Below are 25,589 nucleotides of genomic sequence, written 5' to 3' on the forward strand. Positions count from 1 at the left end.
ACACGCACGGAAGAAATGGTAAACGAAGCGTGAGGAAAACTGCACAATTAAGGTGCAACGTAGCTTTTAAAAGGAATGAATAGAAAGATGTACCTTTATTAAATTTCAAGGAAAACTTAGGAAAGACTGAGACAAAAGATTTCAATATTATGAGAGGTTTTCATTAGGATACAAACATGAAATATTTGAGCCAAAAGAAGACAGTTCTGGGGTTTTTCCTGGTGGCTCAGTGGTAAAGAATCCACTGGCCAGTGCAAGAGACATGGGTTCAATCCCTGGTCTGGGACGATCCCACATGCCACGGGGCAACTAAGCCCGCGTACCACAACTGTTAAGGCTATGCTCTAGAGCCCCAAAGCCACAGCTGATGAAGACTGCACACCCTACAGCCTGTGCTCCACAACAAGAAAAGCCACTGCAACGAGAAGCCTTTGTGCTGCAACTAGAGAAAGCCCGTGTGCCACAGTGAAGACTCGGCACTGACAAAAAATATATATATATTTTTTTCTTTTAAGAAAAGATATATATATATATATATATATTTTTTTTTCTTTTAAGAAAAGAAAATTCTGAACCCAGGAGAGATGCTGGTGTCAGGCATCAATAAACCAAGCTCTGTGTAACTTCGGGAATGAAAATAATGGCTCATTTTGAATTGGACTGTCCAGGTTTCTTACAATTCATCTACTTCGGTTAAAGCAGTTTGGTGATGACATGGAGACACTCCCTGCCTCTGACAACCCACAGATGTGCAGGGCCCTAAATTCTCCTAGGAAGCTGTCCGCCAGGGTGGGCTCCACAGGTACCCACTGAGTTTCTAGGAGTTAGGGCTTCCCAGGTCTCCCTAGTGGTAAATAACATGCTTGCCAATGCAGGAGACCCAGAAGATGCAGGTTCGACCCCTGGGTCAGGAAGATTCCCCCTGGAGGAGGGCATGGCAATCCACTCCAGTATTCGTGCCTGGAGAATCCCACGGCCAGAGGAGCCGCCTGGCAGGCTAGTCTCTGGGGCCACAAAGAATCAGACACTACTGAGTGCACACATTTTCCAGGAGTGAAGGGATAATATTTGGGGCTGACTTTCTCAGAGTCCTAGATTTATAAAATGCCAGCGACAATAGCAGGAGCCCGGCCCCACTAGGGGTAAGTCTTACTCAGATGCCAAGCATGACCCTGCCTTGTTTGACTCTTGCTGAAATTCCATCAGTGGATGGGCACCCCACCCTGAGCCCTCACTGACGTCAGTCAACCTGGGCGCACGTTCCAGACAAAGGTGGAAAGGTCCAGAGTTTGCTAATCAAGCCGACTCTGTTTGCTCTGATAGAAAGAAGCCTGTGGAATAAAGTTCAGTCTTTGTTTGAGCCAAGCTGCCTCTGCTCATCGATTTACCCGAGCTGCCGCTTGGGCAGGTTGCAGCACTTCCTGATTCCACGGCTCTGCTGTGTCACCAGTTAACAATAGGCTGGACGTTAGTTAAATGCAGGGGGACACGGGGACATGAGTCACTGTCCTTACCTGGGCACGTCAAAGCTGAGTCAGACTGTGGCTCAATCGTCCCTGGCAGCTTGAAACAATACGCTGCCCAGGTCTTCTGACAAACACCTGATCCCTACCAGAATTATCCGAAAAGATAGCAGGGCCTATGGTTATCAGAGAAGTAAGGGACTGGCACATTCCCTTCCTCCTTCCATATAAAGCAAAAGTTTGAAATCAAGAACAACAGAAATGTCCAGAGTTTTAAAAGCTGTCAAGTCATCCTTCATAATGGGTTAGAGTCTAGCCGTGGGTGAACAATCTCCCACATGGTTGCTCCTTGGATGAAGTACCTTGACTTAAACAGCTTTCTGACTTTTTTTTTTAGCCCAAAGACTCACAATTTAAGGAGAACGCTATTCGCAGCACATCCTGGTTTGAAATGTAAGCTGTACCTCAATGTTCATAAGAGCATTATCCATAACAGCCAAAAGATGGCAATAACCCAAGTGTCCATTGACAGACACATGGAATAGTATTTGGCCATAAAAATGAAAGGAAATTCTGATGTATACTACAAGCCATAAAGACATAACGTAAGTGAAATAAACTGGCCACAAAGGGACAAATATTGTAAGGTTCCATTTAGATGAGATACCTAGAGAGGTCAAGTTCACAGAAATAAAGTAGAAAGGTGGCTGTCAGGGTCTTGGAGGGAAGGGAATTTGTGTTTAATGGGCACAGAGTTTCAGTCTGGGAAGATGAAAAAGCTCTAGTGATGGATGGTGGTAATGGCTATAAAATAACGTAAATATACTTAAAACCATTATTATAAAATAATGTAAATATACTTAAATATACTTTAAGTTACAAGTAACTTAAAAATGGTTAAGATGGTAAGTCTCATGTCATATATATTTTACCATGATAAAACTCTTTTCAAAACGAACAATCTTTGAACTATCTCTGTAGCCAAATCTTCATAAATCACCTTGTGGGGGGCCAATTTAACAAGGGAAAAAAGGCTTAGCAAGCTAGGAATACGGATTAAGACTCTGGAATACAGAAGAGAACTGCAGGCCTCCAGCTGTGAAACCTCACCTGGAGCAGCTCAGTGCTCTGAAAAAAACAAGCCTAACTGATCACACCCCAGTAAGGCAATGGCACCCCACTCTAGTACTCTTGCCTGGAAAATCCCATGGATGGAGGAGCCTGGTGGGCTGCAGTCCATGGGGTCGCTAGGAGTCGGACACGACTGAGCGACTTCACTTTCACTTTTCACTTTCATGCATTGGAGGAGGAAATGGCAACCCACTCCAGTGTTCTTGCCTGGAGAATCCCAGGGACGCTGGAGCCTGGTGGGCTGCTATCTATGGGATCGCACAGAGTCGGACACGACTGAAGTGACTTAGCAGCAGCAGCAGCAGCAGTCTTTACAGCTGTGTCAGCTTTCAACTCTTCCTCCTTGTAAGCCACGCACAGCAAATGTTTGGTATTATTGGGGGCAGAGCTGGAAAGCAGAGTCCACCTGTCTTCTGAAGTTCTGCCCTTTTCAGTGTTCTCTTAATCCCCCTCAACTCATGTCTGCTGAGCCCCTACCATATCCTGGGTCCTTCATCAGAAGGTCACCCAGCCCTGGGCACCCTGTGAAGTTAGCACTGTCAGCCCCTGAAGAGTGGTGACTTCCCAGACATCCTACCACCATTGAAGGAGCCAAGATTCAAGTCCAGTGTTTCTGTCATTTCAGGGCTCTGTCAGCAAGATCTGCAATCCACCAGGAAGGAGAGGACTCATCAGGACTTCCCCACTCCCCTCGTCACCAACTCTCTTTCCCAAGAAGAGCAGGTGCACATCTTCAGGGGACACCACCATGGGAGCACCCGGGGGGCAGCGGAGCCCATGACGGGGGGCACGGGGCCCGTGACGGGGGGCAGCGGAGCCCATGGCGGGGGGCACGGGGCGCCATCACTTAGTTTCTCCTTCTCCCAATCCTGTCCATCAAAGGGAGGCTGAAGAGCCACAAAACCCCACCACGGAACCCACATGCCAGACCCACAGAGACAAAGCTGTGAGCACGCACGGGGCACTGCGCTGCCCAGGATGCAGGCGGTATGGCGGTTTCCTGTCCATCACTCAGTACGCATCGCTGCCCACAGCACAGCCAGCCTAAGGGAGGGGAGAGACACTGGGAAGGGGCACCCCTCACCTACCCTGCAGAAGTGGGAGCTGCTAGCCCAGCCGCACAGGAAGATGGTTCCTACCTTTCAGGGTTTCCTGCAAGGTCTGTGTGAAGCTAGCCCAGCGATGACTGTCACTGTGATTCTTGCTCAGGTTCTCACCCCCCGGGAAGGTCAGGGTCGCCAGGTGAAGGTTCACCAGCGTCAAGTCATGACTTCCTACCTGGGCAAGATGAAACAAAGCACCAGAGACAAGTTGAGATGCTCTTATTGCCTGCGCCCGTTACCTCCAACCCCCAAGCAGCTTCGCAAACAGTGACGGTGGTAAACGTACACAAGGCAGCTCACGCTGGAGGAAGCAGAGGCAGCTGTCGCAAGAGCTTCCTGAGGCCCTTGCAGGACCAAGACCTCTCTTGTCCTGTCACGGGGATCCCCTACATTGCACCCCTTTACTCCTCCTTAGGGTCTGGAAAATCAGGCACATCTAGAAATGTCAATTTCTTGTTGCCTTTTTTTTCCCTTCTGAGCAACTATGGAGGAAGAAGAGGTGACGCTAGCAGCTGGTTGTTGATGAAGACCTGGGGCTCTCCCCACAGGGCCAGCCTGTCACCTCCCACCCCCCGCCAGGATTTGTAGCTGGGCCCCGCCTCCCCACATCCCACCCACCGCTATGTGCTCCCTTTCCCCCTCGAAATCTCGGTGCCTGATGCTCAGTGATTTCAAACATGAAGAATGAAAGCTGGCTGAGCCCTGGTAGCACAGGCTAAGCCCCCTCCTGCATCCCCAGTGCAGCAGCAGAATCATGACGTCAGAGTCAGTCTCCTGGGCCCCAAAGCAGTGCTCAGCTGCTCTGAGTCTGGCAACCCCACCCTTCTGTTATGGCAACAAACACTAACCACTGCCAGGAAGCGGGGGTGTGCAGAGGGCACCCCCAAGTGGGCGCTGCCAGTTTCGTCTTACAGAGGCGCCCAGTTTGCCATCACCACCACCCAGCCAGGAGAGCTCTCTCTGCAGCTGTGGCTCGGACCTCAAGGGAGACACCTTCAGGCCGTGGGCAAGGAAACCCTGCCTGGGGAGAGAAGCCACATCTCTGTCCCCACAGCTTGCCTGGCCTAGGATGTGACACGAAGCACAGGAGCCTCATACCTGTGCAGGGGATCACTTCATTCAGAGGATTTGAGCAATAACTCACAATCTGAGAGCATTTCTTAATGGTCTTTAAAACCAGCCCACCTCTTTGAGACACTAGCTGGTTCTGCCTGTTGCCTTTCTTGGCCAAAGCCAGTGCAGCCACTTTCTAGAAAAGGGACCTGGGGAGGAGGGTTCAGGGGTGATCGCTGGCTGACTGATACACCAGTATCAGAAGCACAACCCACAGACACCCCGGGTTGTGTGCATACGCATGGAATCCCAGCATCTCTGCAGCTTTGCAAGTGAGGAGGCGGGAAGTGTGGGCTAGATCCCCGACCACAGTCAGCACAGCCGCCAGCTCACAGGCAGCCCCAGCCCGGAGCTGCCAGAGAGAAACTGTGCTGAGGTCTGCGGCAACTCTCTGGCTCCAGAACTGCTCTGGAGCATATAGAAGGGGGTGTCCCAGATGCCCAGCAGCTAGCTTGCTGGGCTCTGTGATAAGGGACCACTCTCGCCCGACCCTGTGTCTTCTGACGAGTAAGGCCGACTGCTGACTTGGTGACCTGTTTCGGCTGCTGCCTTTTCCTCCTGCCTGATGCCCAGTTTCTGACTGTTTGCTGTGCATAAATACTTCCCAGGGCATCCAGGGGAATCGGAGAGACCCAGGTCGGTATGCCTGCTGCTCCCAACTCTGGAGAGAGAGGGCTTGTCTGGAAGTGTCAGTGGCCCCATCACCCAGAAGGTCCTTCTGAGGCCCTTCCAAGTCCCAGTGACCCCTGGAGGGCTCTCCCTCTCCCTAGTAAGAGAAGGGTGTCCTCAGAGCAGTTCAGCTGCCCTCTAATCCAGAGATTCTCAAACGACCGGCTTCCTTACCCGGCGCTGAGAGCACTGATGAAGCGCAGGAGGTGCTTCTGGAAATCAGACATTGTGTGTGTGGGTGGGGGGGGGCAGGGTCCAGGAAACCCTGACTTTAAGAAAATCTCTCCAGGTGATTCTGCTGCTTATCAGGTTTGGGAAACAGCCATTTGACCTCCTTCTTGCCCAGAAGTCAAAGTTACCAGAGCTACGATCTCCCCCAAATTCCTCTCCTTCCTGCTCTGGACAAGTTCCCCAGCTGAGGGAACCCCAAGTGTGTGTGCTGACCCAGCCCCGAGAGAGAATAAAACCAAGGCAAAAAGGTGAGCTTCTCTGGCTCACAGTTCAAAGTGGGCTTTTCTCCTTTTCAGAAGGAGTGGCCCCGCAGGGCAATAGGGGCAATACCTTGAACCTTGCGAGGTACGGGCTGGGGCCCACCGGCTTCCCATGCCCGTTGCCGGGCGAGCTCTCCTGCCAGGCGGCATCTCTCAGCTCCACCCCGGCTGCCGTGTCCCACAGGAACCCCGCAAACCCGGCACCCTGTGGGAGAAGACAAGGTGTTAGTGTGCAGAGAGGTCTGTCTGGTGGGGTGTTCAGCCTCAAGCTGGGGAGCGAACTCTACACTGGGTCTGGGGGTGACCTGCCCAGGGGCTGTTCCTGAGACAAAAGCATATCCCCAAACCACAGCATGTTCCTCCTAGTCCCCACAACAAATTTCCCAGACCAGTAATTTCAGAGAGGTTCACACAGCTGGGGTGCCTGGGCTCTTCTTTGGCAGGGGCACATTGTGGGGGAGATCCCAGACTAGGCACAGAATTATCTTTTTAATCATCACATCCCATAGGATGGCCACTCACGTGCCCACCTGTCATGTAAAGACTCAGCTGCTCAGAGAGGTTAAGTAACTTCCCTGAAACCCCACAGTTGGTAAATGGCAATGCTAAGGATCAAATACAAAACTCCAAGAGGTGGCTTTGGTTACTGAGCAGCTTCCAGCTCAGTACTGCCTGCCACCTCATGGGTACCCTGCCGGGCACTGGCCCATGTCTGCTAAACAAGCATTCAACGCACAGTATCCTTCAAAATTCTATAGCCACTCTGAGTTGAGGGAGGAGCTGTTGATCCCATTTCACAGATGAAGGGGTTGAGGCTGAGAGATCTGAGAGGCAGCCACACACTGTTACCCAGTGGCCTTGACACCCAACCTGGAGCAGGGCTACCTGACTTGAAAATCTCCAACAGGCTCTGTCAGGCTCAGTCAAGGTCCTGGGCTTGCAAAGAGTGAAAAGAGGCCAGGTTTCTGGGTCTAGTTTTCTCACCATGAACATCTAGTATATAGCACGGTGCCTGACACACAGTAACTTTTCTAATGATTTGCTGAACAGATAAATAGTGCTAAATGGACTGTAAGAGTCCTGTGAACCTATATATATGTGTGTAAAGTGCCTTTTAAAAAAAGGTGTGAAAGTGTTAGTCACTCAGTTGTGTTTGACTCTTTTTGACCCCAAGGACTATAGCTCACCAGGCTCCTCTGTCCATGGAATTCTCCTGGCAAGAATACTGGAGTGGGTAGCCACGTCCTTCTCCAGGGGATCTTCCCAACCCAGGGACTGAACCTGGGTCTCCCACATTGTAGGCAGATTCTTTACCATCTGAGCCATTCAAAATATTTTAAAATTATTTTTATAGGTTTATTTATGGCTATGCTGGGTTTCATTGCTACACCAGCTTTTCTCTAGTTGTGGCAAGTGGGGGCTACTCTCTAGCTGCAGTGCGTGGATTTCCCATTGCGGTGGCCTCTCTTGTTGCAGAGCAAGGGCTCCAGAGGCCTTCAACAGTTGCTGCATGTGGGCTCAGTAGCTGTGGTTTCTGGGCTCTAGAGCACAGACTCAGTAGTCATGGTGTGGGCTTAGTTGCTCCGCAACATGTGGGATCTTATCGGACCACGGATGGCACCCCGTCTCCTGCATTGGCAGGCAGATTCGTTATCAGTGAGCCATCAGGGAAACCCCAACTCTGTTTTTTATTTTTATTTTACTTTTGGCTGCACCATGCAGCCTGTGGGAACATAGTTCTCCGACCAGGATTGAATCCGGGCTCTGGCAGGGAGAGTGTAGAGTTCTAACCACTGGACCACTAGGGAAGTCCCCTATTAGTATTATTTCTATGTGGACTGAGAAGGAACAGTCATGGGCTGGAGTGGTAAAGACCAGATACCTTCCCATTATCCTGTATTTCCAGCCTCCTGGCTACCACCTGCAGTAATCACTTACACCCCAAACCCAGAGAAATAAGATTTACAGCATAAAGTAGGAGCTAAAAAGAAAGCTTATTGTCAATAAGTGACTGGATACTTTTAATCCAGTAAATGTTACAATTTAAAAGTCCCAGATCTCCATATCACTCAGATAAGTATTTATATCATGTGTGTTTATAATGGTATACTGGAGATACAAACGGGCTTCCCACATGGCTCAGTGGTAAAGAATCTGCCTCCCAATGCAAAGCCACAGGAGACGTGGGTTTGATCCCTGGGTTGGGAAGATCCCTTGGAGAAGGGAATGGCAACCCACTGCAGTATTCTTGCCAGGAAGATCCCATGGACAGAGGAGCCTGGTGGGCTATAGTCCAAGGGTCACGAAGAGTCAGACACAATTGACATGAACGCAGCACCAACACCTAGTGATAAAAATGTAACATCTGCATTTATAGGAAAATTTTGTAATCCACTCATAATTAACTATCAGGAGCCTATTTAAAAAAATCTAAAACTCTACTGATGTTGAATATTTTAAGTGAATAAAAACTGGTCTTGAATATGATATGTGGGAGTGAAAATAAATACATAGAGAGACTTACCTAAACCCACATGGGCAATACTGAGAGAAAATTCAAAATTAAAATCTGCTGAAAGTTTCCACAGATCATTTCCATGTGCACAATTCTTACCACTAAAGCAAATATTTCATGTATGAATTAAGTGAATCTGAAGTTCTCAGTCAATGGACAATGGGCTGTCTACAAACTTGGCAGAGGCTGGAACCGTGGAGAAGGGATTAGAAGGACAAAGGACAGAAATACCCCATTTGCTGCCTTGGCTCCAGACAGGATTTCTCCTCTCCTCCCAACACCCCAGCTCCCATTTCCGTCTGGGCAGCAGGCCATTCCTGATCCAAACAGGAAATAAGAACCAGGGCATTTTGAAACAAATGGCAAAGAGCTAAAAAAAATGGGCAGAAATACAACATTACATCAAGGATGTTGGCAAAGGAAAGATTTTAAACGTCTGTGATTGGAAAAAAGAAAATGGAAAGAAAATCCCCGTTCTGCAGATGAGGGTACCTTTTGGAGCTGAGTCGAGGGCGTCTCTGAAACAACGGCCTTCCAGCATCCCCGGGGCCCTTTCCACTTGCGGATGTTGGGCAGGATTGGCTGGTTTAGCTCCACACAGAACTGTAAAGACAGAGAACATGTCGGTGTGAGTTCCCGCCTAAAGCAGTTCCTGCTGCAGGCAGTCTGTGGAGCCAGAAAGTGCAGGATCCTGACTCCTCAGCTTGATTCAGACACTTGTCAGACCTCGTCCTTGTGTCCTCCGAAGCCAGGGTTTAGGAAGACCAGGATGACAAAACAAGCCTCAAAAATTAAAAAGCAAACTGTCCACTGGTGAAATATACAATTGTCACCTGGAGAATTTTAGCTTAGAGCAAACCATTCTCTTTGTAGCAATCCACCACAAATAGTTCAAAAGCAGTTGTCAGAATCTTTTTAATCCTTGAAACATCAGTGGTTAAGGTCCCAGGAGAGTCTAGAGGGAAGAACATGGATACATGGTACTTTCCCACCACCGTTAGAGGCACAAAAACAGACCCCCAGAAGGTAGTCAATAATTGTGAAATAATTTTGAACAGAGACAGGTGGTCACTGGACTTAATGTCGCGGTCATTTCATAATGTATAAAATTACCGGATCACTACGTTGTACATCTGAGACTAATACAATATTGTGAATCAATTATACTTCATTTTAAAAAAAAGTACCAACTGACCCTCCCTTCACCAGGCACCACCATATTGTTCACCTTGGTTTTCCTCTGAGAAGAAAGACCTCTCATGGGTGGTCACTATGCCTCATGCGTGTTTTCAGGGTGGGCTTCTTTTTGTGTACGTGTGTTTCACCAATATAGAACTGTAAGGTAACTTTATCATCAAGGCAAAATGAAATTGTACAGACAATGTATTAATAAAATGAGGGGTTGAAAACTACAGGTTTCAGAATCCATGGGCCAGTTCCTCTAAGTCGTGCCTCAAACACAACCCCATCTTTTGGGGCTGGTTCTTTTAAGGGTCTCCAGAATTTGTCCGATTCGGGCTGTGTTTGAGATGCTCTGATACCTGGTACTGCCCCTTCTGGGTGACACCTCCTGTCCCTTTACTTCATGCACCTTGGGTACCCTACTCAGCCCTTTCTCTGCCTGGTCCTACCAGCCAGTCTCTGGGCTTCCTTTCAGAGGCATCATTGCCATCTCCTCAAAGAGCCACCCTTAGATAACCTCAGCCCCACAGCTTCAGCTAACACTTCTACCCCAAATGCCCCCCAAATCTGTACCAGCAGCTCAGATTTCTCTCTCGAGTTTTGAATTATATTTTGACTTCCTTTTTAACATTTCCATCAGAAGATTTCCACAGAAGTACAAACCCAGCAGGTCCCAAAGAACATGCCATTCCCCTCCCCAACAAGCATCTCAATTCCTGGCACGAGCATCTTTCCAGCCACTCTGACTCTGCCCTCTCCTCCCACAGGCTAGTGCTCCCCAGGCCACATGCAGCATCGCGTCTGTCAGAAGCACCCTCTTTCTGCTCTCCAGTCCCACTGTTATGGTCCATTTCGAGCTCCATATTCTCCCACCTGGCTCACTGGCATAGCTTGCTAGAGGTCTCTCTGCCTCTCTGTCATTCAATCCCCTCCCATCTGTCCACTGGGTAAGCTGTGTGGCTATGCTGACACACCATCCCTGTGGTCCCTGGTCCAGGACCCAGGAACATCAGCATCACCTGGGAACTTGTAGGAAACTCTCTGGCCCCACCCTAGGCCTACTGGATCAGAAACTCTAGGGTAAGGCCCAGTAAATGTGTTTTAACAAGCCCTTTGGTGATTTGGATGCCAGCTAAGATCTGAGAACCACTGCATTTGCCACTCCTCCCTAAGCATCTGCCTCAGATACAGGTGTTGTGGGCAGAGAGCGAGTGGTCTGCTGGGAGCCTCCTTCAGGAATGCCTTGGCTGCACAGAGCTGCTCTCATACCCTTCCTGGGCAGTTCACATCCAGCAGCTGAGACAGGCCAGGGTCTGACGGTCTGGTCTTTGCTCTCCTGTTGCTCGAGCTCTAAGAGAGAAGATGAATCATTTCTCTAGTGACAAGCACTATGGAGGAAACAAAACTGGGCGAGGATGGAGCCTCCTGGGAGGGCTACTCTAGATGTACACGGTTCTAGGAATCATGCTGCTTTTACAGTTACATGCTTATGCGTCTGCCTCTTCCCGGTAGTGGACACCACAAGAGCAGGGACTGTCCCCGAGTTGCCTTTAGAAAGCCCGCTTGGCAGAGCACGGTGCCCAGTGATGCTCTATAACCATCAGCTGGTGAGCCAGGAAATTTCAGAGACCATCACCATCCTCAAATCCAGGTACGAGAGACAAAAGGAGGAATTTCTTCTTGAGGCTATTTAAGTAACTGCTTCGATCTTAATCTGACTTTGAGTTTGCCTGGGAAGGGTTCTCACTGGGATCTGGTCCTCAGTGACTTTTATCCATTCCCCTTTCAACACTGCCATGGATGGTGTTATTCCCAATAGGGGGACTTCACCCTGGAAGAATCCCCATAGCCAGATGGTCCTGGCTGGTGGCCACCCTTGGGTAGGAAATGAAGCACTCTGGAAAATGCATGCAGAATTTATCGACTCTAGGAATCCAGCGACGAAATGTATTTCCAGAGGGTCCAATTTCCTGCTGGGGAATCATTCACTTGCTGAGTGATCATTAGAGCTGAATCCAAGAGGCATTAAAAAGGAGAACAGCTCTCCAGTGTCCATCTGGTACCTCACTGCTCTCCACATAGGCAGGTCTGAACCTGGCTGCTTGCCTGTATATCTGAGGATGCACCCCAGGAACCTCTAGCTCTTAAAAAGCCCCTGAGGTGATGAGTCAACCAGCTCTACTGGAGAGCTCCAGCCTGTGAGGCCCTGCTGTGCTGGGAAGAGCAGTCTGCAGGCAGCCAGGCAGCTCATCCTGACCCTCGCAGGTCAGAAGAGACACTGTCTTCCATGCACGCCTCTCTCAAAGATGCGGTCTGGGGACAAAGCTTTGTGCTGGTTCAAGCATGAGCATCAGTATCACCCGGGAACTTAAGATGCTACCAAAATTAGTGTCTGAGTCAGACCTGGCAAGCTGCATTTTCACATCCTTTCCAAGTGATACTGATTCAAGTTTAAAGCTGGTGTTATGGAATGAAGGAAATACATTTTCCTTTTCTTTGTTTTATATTTAAAAGTCTTTGCCTCACAGGTAAACTCTGGAAGACAAGGAACCATGATTCCTGAACCTTAAGGGTCACCTGTATTTTGTAGATCTGAAGCCTTGCCCTTGATGTTTCTCTCAGCCCTCAGAGTAGACTATGATCCTTCTCTCTGCCTTCTTTTTCAGTATTTCTTATGTTACTGGAGACAATTAATAATATAAGGGGGGCTTCCCCCTTATATAAGAGGTAAAGAAATCTGCCTGCAAGGCAAGAGACGCAGGAGACCTAGGTTCGATCTGTGGGTTGGGAAGATCGCCTGCAGGAAGAAATGGCAACCCACTTCAGTATTCTTGACTGAAAAATTCCATGGACAGAGAAACCTGGCAGGCTACAGTCCACGGGGCTGCAAAGAGTCAGACATGACTGATCAACTGAACACACATACACAATAAAATAAGGGACCAATGAGAACAGTATTTATGGCTGAAAGCATTCTATCTCATTTTTCATGACCAGCATTAGGTAACAGGTAGGTATTTTCTTCAATTTCTAGAACTGAAAAAAAAATTGCCACAATTAAAAATGAAATTTAAAAAAAGAGCAAGAAAAAAATTACCAGCTTGACAGTTCACAGCAAATCTAAGGAGGAGAGCACCTTTAAATCCTTGCTACTTAGTGTGTGGACCATGGGCCAGTAGCATCAAGCTCACCTTGGAGTCTGTTAGAAATGCAAGCTCTCAGGCCCACCCACACCAGTGCCCTGGAATCTGCACTGTCACAGGATCCGAGGGTGCAAGTTCAGCAAGCTTTGAGGAGCCTGCTCCAGAGACCCCTTGTTTGGTCTACACCATTCCTATTATCCCACCAACAGATCACACTACCAGTGATTCAGGAGGTAAGTGCAGCCCAGAAATGTTAGGCCCAAACATAAGTGAGTTGAATGCAAGATTCCACAGCTGACAGGGTTTAGAGGGAGGTGTGAACTGAGGTCTGTCTCCTAATGCACCACCTCCTGGTCAGAACAGGTGGACCATGTGGGGCTGGACACGCTGCAAGGGGTGGGGCCAGCCGGCCTTTACCAGTCCTTAGATTCTTTCTCCCAAACATTTCAAAGGGAAACAAAAGCATCCTCTGAGAGCCCTCAACCTGAACTCTGCCTGAAGTTGAATTTTTTTTTTTTTAAAGAACAACTGGTTCTCAAATTTTCTGCTTCACCCACACACCAGAAGAAAGAAAATATACTCTAAGCAAAAGTGGCTCCCAAGGGCAGAAAGGGTGGAAATGGAAGGGGCAAGGTGGGTATGACTGGAAAAAAGCCTCCCAGGTAACTGCACAGATCTGCCCAATCTCAACACAGGGCCCTTGCCCACCACCTGTGTTTCTAAAGTCCCAGGGGCTAACCCATCACCTGTATTCAGCAGAATTACACCAGCTCTCATTCTAGACCACAGGTTTGCCCACCCCACCCTAAGTCGGAATCTGGTTTGGCCAAGCTGTGCACTCTCAAGTTCTCCAATTTTAAACTAAAGCTTGAGAAGTTCAGAGGAAGATAGATAATTATTGTTTTTGAACTTGGTCTTTGCATTTTTAATACCTGTGGTCAGGAAAGACAATTTGTACTGTTCAAATCAAATAAATACCATTTCAGCTCTCCCACTCTGCCCTGTGTAAGCATCTGACCGAAGTCCTTTGCAGATCACCCTGTGAGATAAAGGCACAGAGAGAGCCCAGCCACCGTATATACACAGGCGTGCAATGGATGTTTGTTGAATGAATGAGTAAAGGCATGTCTCCTGGGGATCCCACCTTAGGCTTTTCTGTCCCAGGATAAATTACAAGAATCCCTCAAATGGGCTGGACTTGTTTCTTGAGCTTCAGACCAATTAGGGGGTAATATCAGTCTTTAGTATGTGCCCCACAGTTGGCTACTCAGATGCAGAACTTGACTATCAAGGCCAAATTCACCCCACTCTCTGCTTCAGCTTGTCAACAGGGAGCCTAAGTCAGACCTTTAAACTCCAATCTACAAGACGTCCAAGTTGCTGGCATTGAGAAATGTCAAATCCTAAAAGACAGGACTCCTTTGGCTGTGCTTAGGATGTGCTGCACACATCAGGTCTGTCTGGACCAGCTGACTGTTCATCTCTGCAGACAAGAGGTTCCAAGGCTTGACACCAAACTCTTTCTTGGTTGGTGGACTTTTGGACTTCATTTATCCCTTCTACCCCTCTCCCTTCCTGAAATGAAGACTCCTTGGTTCATCTTGTCCTGACCAGTAAATAACAATGGGAAAGGGGTCCAACCTCACCAAGTGCCTTGTGCAGCCACCACCAAGCTCCACGGTCCCTTTATCTTCCCCATCCAGTTAAGGTGAAATGAAACCCGGGGCTCTGGGAGCTAGTTACAAAGAGGCACTGCTAGTGCTGACCATACAGTCAGCTGGAGACAGAATGTCAGGAGGACAGTCAGGTTCTCAAAGCAAACTCCAGATGGTCGCCCTTCTCCTGCTTCCTGGATGGGCAGTAGGGGTATGTTTTCATTTGGAATCTGCAGGGCCAAAGTTCCAAATGAAGCTGCTTCACTGAGCTGGCTATTTCGGGTGCTCTTCTGATTCTCGAGGTGCTGTCTCTTTGACCACTAGCTTTCCACTTGTTCCCACCCATTCCCTCTGTGCACTCAGCAGCAGCTCGTGGAACACAACATAGTGTGTGGGTCAAGAGGCACAGGTGCCTTGAGAGGATGAATGGCCATCATAGATGAAAGCAGCCCTGTCTTATTTGTGTTTTAATTACAAAAAAATGTTTTTGGTTGGCACCACTTGGCATGTGGGATCCTAGTTCCCCAAAGAGGGACTGAAGTGTGCCCCCTTACATTGGAAGCATGGGGTCTTAGCCACTGGACCACCAGGGAAATCCCAACAGCCCTGTCTTAAGCCAGGTGAGGTCAAGAGACTCAACTTTCTCTCATTGAAGTACTATCGGAAACAGAACAAAGGACACAGACAACAATTTCTTGTTGAAATGTTAATAGTAAGCAGGGGCTTAGCTCTGCCAGGATCGTCAAGCACATGTATGTTATGGGCAACATTAGAAGCCTGAAGATCTCTGGGTAATCTGTCAGTGATCACGTGGAGAGTGAAACCACGGAAACGTCAGTATTCTCTCAAAGAACACCAAGCCGTGCAAAAGCCGAGCAACGTCTACATGCATGGTAAGTTGCTCCAGTCGTGTCCGACTCTTTGTGACCCCACGGACTGTAGCCCACCAGGCAAGAATACTGGAGTGGGTTGCCATTTCCTCCTCCGGGGGATCTTCCGGACCCAGGGATCACACCTGTGTCTGTCTCCTGCATTGGCAGGCATGTTCTTTACCACTAGCACCACCTGGGAAGTATTAATCATGCTTGGCCTTCTAACGATAAGCCAATTACCAAGTTTTCTGGGCATATTTAGACTTTCAGATGTTGACACTTTGCAAGGCCATACGGCCTATGGGGCAGTGATGCACTCACTTATTGCTCTGTCCTAATAAGTGCTAAGTGCCTTAACCGTTCTTAACCATCTTAAAGGCCCTGGCCTCCTCTCCCCAGAGCAGGGCACACACACAAAATGTAACATGGACACAGAGCCAGGGCAAAGAATCTGTCTCTCCCCCTCTTTCCCAATCTGTATGGAAGAAAAGAGATCATTCCCACAGAGCCGTGACGAGGTATAGTCACCTCTGCTCAAACGCAGACTCAGGCATGCATGCCAGAGGGGAGACAGGTGCAAGGTATACCAGACAGCCATGAGTTTGGGCCCCCCAGGATTGCTCAGAGCCCTTCACCCAACACTGCTGCAGCACCAGGTGCGTCCGGGAGCCTTTCCCAAGGGCCCAGGTGTCTGTGGAGGGAGCGTGGCCATTCCTCTGCCCCGGGGGCTCACTGAACAACAACCACGTTCAAAAATTGAAAGAAAGAACTGGGCTCGTTTCCTTGTAGCTTTGGAAGGGCACTTCAAGTTCTAACACTGCATGGTTCTAGAACGCTAGGAGGAGAGGCAAAGTGGAAGGTGCGGGAAGAGAACTGTAAGACTGATAGAGGAAATACAGTGTTCTCTTTCTCCCTCTTTCTCTGTGGTAATCGCCCCATGAACTCCATAAAGGAGCTGACTGCTCTGACAGCGCATCACGTTAGCTTTCCAAAGGCTTTCTCCCAAACATGGAGAACGGATCTCATTCTTTTGAAAAACAGCATCTGCCCTCCTTAATGTGCGCTGAGTCCTACCTGGAGACTCCTTGCTAAACTGCCTAAGAGCTTACGTTTCCTAGGCAGTCATTCTAATAGGTTTAAGTTTGGACACATCCATTAGTTGTAAGAAAACATAGGTGGCCAGTAATTCCCGACCAGTCAGCTTTGAGTCCTGTGAAAAGGAGAGCCAGAGGCCGAGAAAGGGCGGGGGAGGGATGAAGACCAGCATTTATTAAGCGCAGCGATTAGGCACTGTTCACACATTATCACATCTGATCTCAATGACAGTCCTGCGAGGCAGTTAATAATGCTCTCATCTGACACGTGAGGAAAGCAGGGCTTAGAGAGGGACCACAGCAAGGTCACCCACTGCCGGCGAGTGGGATAAAGTCCAGCGTAGCCAACTCGAAGGCTCAAGTGCACTTCATTTAGGAGCGAAGTCTCAGAAAACACAAATTAGACCAACTGCCCTGTGAGATGATGTGAGTGTTTATGCGCCACGTGTGTTCCAAATTTGGGATTCTCTGGAACTAAAAGCCACACCACCACACCACTACTGTCCGCTTCCTCACCGATGCCCCAGGTTACCTGGGGACACAGCCCTCCCGAGGAGGTCAACACATCCGAACTACAGCCTTCCTCCTGGTAGGGGCCAGGGACCAGCGGGACACACAGCCAAGCGTTCAGAGCTTTGTGGGGCAGCCCCTGCCCTAAAGGCTCAGGCCCGCCCTTCTCCATCCATCCAGAGAAGCAGTGGGCTTACCGCCCTCGCATCACTTGGCCCGCGAGCCCCTGCTCAGTCAGCGCCATGAACATGCTCTTCCTAGGGACCCGAAAGGATTCTGGAGGACTGTTCATCCTTGTTTAAACACTCCTATCATGCTGAGGAAGACACAAAGCAAACAAGGACGCATTCCCTCCGCCTCCATAACCAGTTCATCACCAGCTGCTTCTTCAGAGTCAAAGGGAGGGATATCCACACGCCCTCCTGTCACAGAGTGGCTGCCGGTTCTGGTAGCCTCTCCTCCATGCTCCCAGGAGCTCCTCAGCATATGTTTCCTGAATAAGGCAGTTACAAATAAGCACAGGGGGAGGAAGGGTACTTTGCAAGGCAGTTAGATTTTTTTTTTTTTTGCAAGGGCAATTATAAAATGGAGACTAAGAGAAAGCTGAAGATTCTTGGAGATGAAGGCAGGTTAGGATGGGGAGTGAGAGGCACGGGGCTTGTCATCACCTCATCACCCCTTGTTTCCACGCTTCAGGGAAGCTTCCAAAGCTTCTTTTCTTCTCTAAAGCTCTTTGGATGCTAAGACTCTTAATCTGAGATGGGAGTTAAGATTGTATCAGTAATTCAGTGGCTTTTTCCCCTCCTTCTCTTTAAATTGAGGCTTATGCTCTGGTATCAGCAAACACAAGCTCGTTATAGGACAATTTGTAAATTAGAGAAACAAAGAAAAATTTAAGCAGAATATCACTGTGCAGAGACAACGACTGCTAATACTTTTGGTGGATTCCCTTCTAGGATATTTCCTATGCGTTTAATTAATATGTGTATAGCTGATTATTCATAAAGACACACACGGTTTTGTTCTAATGGTGCCACAGTATTACAAACTCTTCCAAACTCTCTTCATGCACCATCTAACACACTGTCATGTGGACACAGCGTGCTAAGCCCCAGTGGTGGATGTTTCATGGGCTGGGAGGAATTTCTGCTATTTAGGGGCTCGTTTCATTTCATTTCATTATGAACAACCTAAAATCACCTACTATGGTAGCAATAAAACCTTACCATTCTACCCTGTGCTGTACTTAGTCGCTCAGTAGTATCTGACTCTGCAACCCCATCGACTGTAGCTTGCCAGGCTCTTCTGTCCATGGGGATTTTACAGGCAAGAATACTAGAGTGCGTAACCATGCCCTCCTCCAGGGATTGAACCCAGGTCTCCACATTGCAGGCAGATTCTTTACCATCTGAGCCACTAGGAAAGCCCAAGAATACTGGAGTGGGTAGCCTATTGCTTCTCCAGGGGAACTTCCCAACCGAGGAATCGAACCAAGGTCTCCTCCATTGCAGGTGGATTCTTTACCAGCTGAGCTACCCAGGAAGCTCCTCATTGGAGCTACGTGCTCACAATGCTTATATCCACATGTCTAAAAAAGATCCCAAGTAAGTTAGTTTAAACTCATAATGTCTTTGTTTTTGAAAGTAAATCAGGAAGCTTTATTTTATTTTTTTCATGTACATACTTGTGATAAACAGATGGCAGCTCAGGGGCCTAGGGAGTGAAGGACCACAGACATTAAGCCTCTGAACTGTGTGATCAGAAAGGAAGCAATAGACTGTTTCTTACATCTCTGATTGACAGAAGAGGTGGGAGTTTTCCTAGGTAGTTTCTTTCATCTGCAGATAAACCATTCTCACCTTTATTTTTTCCCCTCTAGCCTTGTTTTAATGTCTCTTTAAAGATTTGCCCTGACATCAACCTGTTAGGACCCTCAGGTACACAGGGCCAGCAGATCACAAGCCAGAATTCAGTAGGAATGGCCACTGTTCACTGCGGGGCCTTTAACAAAACTGTCCAGACTCGGGACAGCACCCCCAACTCCTTCAATGGAGGAGTCCTTCCCACATTCTCAGTGTTTAAGTGGGTCACGTTCATTAGTTAAGGGTGAGAGTTTGAAGAACACAGACTCTGGAGAAAGGCTGGCAGGACCTAAACTTTGGCTCTGCCACTTACCAAGAGTTTTGACTTTGGGCAAATGGCCCCCTTGATCAGGCCTCAGTTTCCTCGTCTATTACAAGGGGACAGAAATCACTCCAGCCTCATCAGTCAGATATTTCTAAAACGGGGTGCACAGGGCTTGGCACACAGCAAGTCCCGTCTGTTTCTGTGGTGGTCATACAGACTGGGCCCTCCCTCAGTACAACACAGACGGGATCCTCAGCCTTGACTCTCCACACCCGGCAGCACCATTCCCCAAACACACTAGCTGGGGATGTGGGCAGGAGGAGGGGTTGTGGCCAAGCGCCGCCACACTGCACGCCAGAAGCTAGAGCCACCCAAACTCAGAAACAGAAGGAGAGATGGGACACCGTAGTGTTAATATTCATCTCTGGAAAAGAAGAGAATGGATTCATCCAATCATTCAATAAAAATGTAACTAGCACTAAGTACATGGGTATCTTGAGGTAGGCTCTGGAGCAATAATGGGAGCAAAAGAGTTGTGGTCCCCTGCCCCTCAGAGCTTACAGTCTGGAGATGAGGGTGTGGGGATAGCAGTGTAGGTACAGCTATTTATTTTTTTAATTAAAAAAATTTTTAATTATTTTTAAAAGTTATATTATAGTTTTATTGAGATTATTTCAGGGCCAGATATGTAACCCATATGAATTTATTTCAGTCTTGCAACAGCCTTCTAAGGTAGGCATTATTATGACCCTGTTTGATGGATGAGAAAACACAGGCACAGAGAGGTTAACCAGCTTGCCCAAGGTCACACAGCCAATAGGGACAGAGCCAGCATCTGAATCCAGGTCGTCTGGCTCCAGAACCCAAGTTCTGCATGTACAGTTGCTTTCTGTCTCTGTAGGCAGTTGTGAATCAAATAATCATCCAAATGTAAAAATGCAGCTAGAACTTGTGCTGCAGAGAAATGGTTAAGAGCCTGTGGGCCTCCATGATGCTAGCAGTGTGGGTGGAGGTGAGTTTGACTGAGTCAGGGAAGGTTTCTCTGAAGAGGTGAGGCTTGTGCTGGGAATTCCAGGATGAGAAGGCATTAATTAGGCAAAAAGGAGAGGCGAGCATTCTAGGCAACAGGGGTAGCATGTGCCAAGGGCCTGTGGTGGGGCAGAGCAGGGAGAGTTTATAGCACAGAAAGATCAGTGTGTCTGCAGCCCAGGTAGGGAGGGGCAGAATGGCTGAGATGAGCCCAAAGGAATCGTTAGACACCTGGCCACGGCAGGGACCCTGTGGGATGAAAGGAGTTTCCTCCCTACCCTATGAGCACTCCTAAAATCAATGAAGGGCATGAAGAACAGATCTGCATTTGAAAAGGACATAGGGCTGCAGTCTAGAGTCAGGCTGGAGAAGGGGCAGACCAGGTAAGCAGTGCAGCAAGAGACGAAGGTGGCCTGGCAGCAGGAGAAAAGTCAAAGTGAAAGGGGGCTCAGTCGTATCTGACTATTTGCAACCCCACAGGATTGTTGCTGCCAGGTTCCTCTGTCCATGGAATTTTCCAGGCCAGAATACTGGAGGGGGTTCCCTTCTCCAGGGGATCTTCCCAACCCAGGTCTTCTGCATTGCAGGTGGATTCTTTACCAGCTGAGCCACCAGGGAAGCCCAAGAATACTGGAGTGGGTAGACTATCTCTTCTCCAGAGGATCTTCCCAGCCCAGGAATCGAACCAGGGTCTCCTGAATTATAGGCGGATTCTTTACCAGCTGAGCTACCAGAAAAGCCCAGCAAATGGGAGAGCAGTGGACAAATCAGAGAGAGAACTAGAAGATAGCACAACTAGGATCAAAAGAATGAAAACAAATACGGGTATGTGAATGTTCACTGCAGCGCTACTCACGGAGCTAAAGACAGAAACGACTCAAGTGCCCACCACTTGATGGACAGATAAACAAGTGTGCTATTTCCATATGTTGAAACAGTACTGAACTACCCCCTAAAGGATACCTGCTACCTCGTGAATGAGCCTCGAAAACATACGAGGGAAAGTAAACAGATCCAAAGGCCAAATACTGTATGAAATGTCCAGAACAGGCAAACTCATAGAGACAAAAGCAGACTGGTGGTCCCCAGGTGCCCAGGGGAGGGAGGGAGGTGGACTGACCTCTCCTAGGGACCAGTCATTTTTTTCTAGATGATGAAAATGTCTTGGAACTACACCGAGGCAGCAGCTGCACAGAGTTGTGAAGCTACTAAATGTCAATGAATTGTTCACTTTCAAGTGGACTCTTGATTAATTTTATGGTTTATGTCAATAATTTAAAAAGTGACTTCAGCAATGGACTAGATGTCTAAGATAAAGCAGAGGAACCATTCTCTCATTCAACAAATGCCATGTGCTGTTCTAGGTACAGCTGTGATGTTGGGCTGTCCCTGGATCAGGTGGGGAGTAGGGGAGCAGGAATACTGCACTGGGGAGGTTGCCTCTAGACAGGGTTACCCCAGCCTTCTCTCCACATGGTTATAACGCACGTGGGAGAGACCTGCACAGCCTGGTAATTCTTGGACTATAGAAGCCTCGCTGAAGCTTAAAAAAAGGTAAAATAAAAAGACAGTTTTAGGGCAAATAAAATAAGTCCTCTGTCCCAAATTAGACACCACACTTGTGAGTAATGATTGAAACTAATTATTCTAAGTGGAAGCAGTTCTGAAAATAGCAGAGTTTTAGAGAATTTTTGTGGCTATTTTAGAAGCGTGCAAGAGAATTGCAGGCAGAGTTATGTACCCCATGTCAGAGCAGAAACCCTGGGATGGTCATGCCGTGGCTTGCACCCAATATGCCATTCCACAGACCCTAATGTTTTTACGTGGCTAGAGAAACACGCCAACCATGAAGGTGGCTGGCACAGAGTTGCAGCTGGTACTTCCTACTGACACACTGAAGCAAAAATTCAACAGGAAACATCAACCATATATATTACAACATTTTACTTGTAAAGCAAAAAGGCATCTTCATCAAGCAGATGTTAACATTTCCTAAGACAAACCATGGTGACTTAGCCAACCACAGTTCTTTCTTTTCTCAAGTCTTCTTTCCTCCTTGACATTTTCAAGTGAACAGGCTCAAAGAATACGATGGGTATAGATGGGGGAAGGACGGTTTCTAAGCACCAACAAACCATCCCACAGCACAACTGATTACTAACAGCATTTGTATTCATTAGCAAGAGAAAGGGTAGGAGCAGAGGGGGAGAAAGACAACATAAAAGGGTGGGAAACAACTACGTCGGTATTTAAATCCGAAGAAAATCATGGAGGAGCAGAACAAAGCTGGCACTTTACATTAGTACCCCATCCCTAATCTCCCACACGAACACCTACATATTTTTTAAAACCCCAAGGATACATTTTCTCAATTCACAAACACTAAAGACTAGATCTCTCTTAGACTCATTCTACAGCAAGGCTCCAGCACTTCCTATATGTGTTTCTGTGAAGAACGCAGAGTTATTTAGGAACTGTCACATTAAACAGAATTAGGACTTATGGACCCTCAGGGAGACTGCTCTGGTGGCCATTTCTCTTATAAAATGCCAGCCTCCAGCTACATTCTAAATGGTGTTTATGCAGCCTCCCATCCTCAAGAGCAATAGTCATAAAGACTTCCAAGCTGTGGGTGAAAGTATTACAGATTCACGACTTATTTTATTTTGATTTGCATTATGCCAAATCCTAGTCGCTAAAGCCTGCATATCTCCTATTTTATTTCAGGGCAAACCACATAGATTTGATTGTTCTTTTCTGTGTGGGCAGCCAGGGATAGAAAGACCTGCAATTTTTCACTCCCAGACACTTTACGGCAGCAAGAACTATAGGCGGAAGTTCATGAAACAGCGTCCCATCTTGGAGAATGTTCTGAGACTCCTTGAGTCTCAATTTTCTGTGCTAACGGGAGGAATGGAGAGACAGACCCCCAAACTATCTTTCAGTTAACTTCCTTTCTCATCATGTTTTTGGCCAAAGGAAATTAAAATTAGCCAAACTGCCTGATGTAGCCTTCACAGGCTTTTCAGGCTCCCTTCAAATTACTGGAAGTGGGTGGAGTGACAGCTATCAAGACAGAGGGGAGTGTCACAGAGATCAGGCTGCACCCAGATGGGGGCCACGTGGATGCCAGGACGGTGCCCTGCAGGCACGATGATGGATGCCTTTACTGGCACGCTTGCCACATGCCAAGCACCACTGCTGGCTCTTCACATACATCATGGGATGCGACCATACCATGGCTCTGCAAGGGAGGAGTATCCTTGCTCAAGAGAGGAGGGATATAGGGCTAGAGGGGTTAAGATCACCCATAGGGCAAATGGCTGAGCCAGGATCCAAGTCCACATCCATGAATGGATTTGGAAGCTACTCGGCTTCCAGATGAAGCAACTACAAGGAGGGCAGTAAAAGGGTCAAACTTGCATTTCAGGAGGGTTACTCTGGTAACCATACAAATGAAGGACTGAGACAAAAATTACAGAGACCAGGCAGTAATTGCATATGTTTTAACTTTTCTCTCCACATTTACAGTTTTTAGAAATTTCACTTTTCTAGAAAGTCATACTATAAATATCAATTAAAATTGGCTTGAACTTTATCAATACAGTACATGTGTAAGTGCACACACATACACTTTTCTCTTCATAAATAAAAGGTGATTAAGTGCTGTTACTAAATAAATTAAGCACCAAAACGACATTTAAAAATGTCCCTGCCACATCTTAACATGAAGGCTAAAAATAAGTGTTACTTCTTCTCTTGTTCACAAATACAGCCAAGCAAGCTAAGTGTATAACAAGGATGTCTGGGTGATGAGGAAGAAAATGAACAATCAATACACAGCAATTTATTTTCTAACTAGAGGTTTCAGCCAGATGGAAAGAGGGAGTGAGACAAAGCACGTCTGATAGAGAAGATCAGCAGTAATGTAAAATTACTGTCTCATGATTTCATAATTAAAAAAAAGCAGGAGGGAAGGCTCTAGCAACCCCCTCCCCCCCACTCAGCCTCAGAGCTGGTGCAAATTTGGGAATTCAGGCAAAACCCCAGAAATTGTTACCTTCCCTTCCAGGTTCAGCCCTTCAGCTTATAAATGGTGGGGACTCTGTTTCAGTCCTGAGTACTTCTGGTCCCTCTGGGTCCAGCGGGACGTATCAGGAAGATGCTCTGTGACCCAGTAGTGTTTCTACAGACCACTGAACTCTGGTGACTGATCACTTGTGTAGGAAGCCACTAACCAGTGCCTAGGAGGGCAGGTACTTTTAGAGTAACTCATACATGGGGAGCTGCTTTGTTTCCTCTGGCTGTCTTCTTCCAGCCTAATTAATTCTGCATATGAAAATAAGCCTGCATTTCATGGACAAAGGTTAGTGGGGACAGACCTAGGGCAAGAGAAGAAACTCACCACTGAGTGTGGTGAGGAAACGAGCCTAGAATCTAGAAAAGGGTCTTGGATTATTCTCATAAGGGACATCTGTATGTTCTGAATTTCTTCAAAGATAGATCAACATCTCTAAAGGTGGGCTGAATGCTTTCCCAGAAGTTTGTGGAGTCCGGTTAAGGTCCAAACTCACCATTTCAATGTCTTCCAAAGGTTCACAAAAAATATTCTATCAACTGTAGGAAGTAAGTACTCATTCTAAGTGGGTAGTTAACAATTTGATAGATCTCTCCACTGAATTAATTCTGGCAAAGCTGGCCTTAATGACCAACTCAATCAGGATGATTTTACCTACTGAGAACATCCAGCATAAATCTTTTTAGCAACTGAACCAAAGAGTTTCACTTGCCTGCCCTTCTGTTTCATTTAAAATTCCCAACTGGCCTACACTTTGCTGAATCAAAGTCATGCTCTCAAGAAGTGAATGAATGAATCATTCACAAAACATCTCAGAATTCTCTAAAACAGTGAATTGAAAGTTCTCTCAGTACCAACTCATTGTTAGCATTTCTCAGCATGCTTCTGATAACAGAAGCATTTGAGGGTGGGCCAAATAAAATAGGAAATTGCATATAAATCCTGTCATCACGGCTATGGGAGTGTTTGTATAAGATGATGGCTACATGCAACAATTTTGAGGGGGATGCAATGAGTTGGCATATTTTCTTACTGTTGAAAAGCAAAAAAGAGTTAAGAGACTCATGAGGCAGGAGGGAAAAGTGCATAGGATATACCCGAGCGTAAGCAGAGCCTTTCCAGTGCTGGAAAAAAAATCCTAGAGCAGGCTATCTTCCCCTCTTCCAAGCCAAAAAAATGGTTTAGAACAGCAGTTTTCCAGTATTTCTGACCATGACTCATAGCAATAAATAAAATTTTACATGGCAATCCAATATAATGCTATCTGTCTTCCTGCCAACTATGTATGTATATACCTGTATCTACCTATCTATACATCCTTCTATCTATCTACTTATTCATCTATCTACCCACTCATCCATCCATCCATCCATATACATATAGTGAAACAAATGATGGCTATAACTTACTCAAG

At 47.4% G+C, this 25,589-nt stretch overlaps 1 protein-coding gene across 4 annotated transcripts in view; it reads right to left on the reverse strand.

Moving 5' to 3' along the window:
* EEPD1 (endonuclease/exonuclease/phosphatase family domain containing 1) overlaps nt 1-25,589 on the reverse strand; it is a 164,733-nt gene that overhangs the window by 48,054 nt on the left and 91,090 nt on the right. For all 4 annotated transcript variants that reach the window (XM_060415022.1, XM_042248602.2, XM_004007897.6 and 1 more), the window contains exons 4-6: nt 8,978-9,088; nt 6,041-6,175; nt 3,734-3,872 (exon numbers count right to left, since the gene is read on the reverse strand). In XM_060415022.1, the coding sequence (XP_060271005.1) occupies nt 3,734-3,872; nt 6,041-6,175; nt 8,978-9,088 (385 nt within the window). The remainder of the gene's footprint in view (nt 1-3,733; nt 3,873-6,040; nt 6,176-8,977; nt 9,089-25,589) is intronic.

This window comes from Ovis aries, chromosome 4, assembly GCF_016772045.2.
Source record: "Ovis aries strain OAR_USU_Benz2616 breed Rambouillet chromosome 4, ARS-UI_Ramb_v3.0, whole genome shotgun sequence".
In the NCBI taxonomy this organism is placed as follows: domain Eukaryota; kingdom Metazoa; phylum Chordata; class Mammalia; order Artiodactyla; family Bovidae; genus Ovis; species Ovis aries.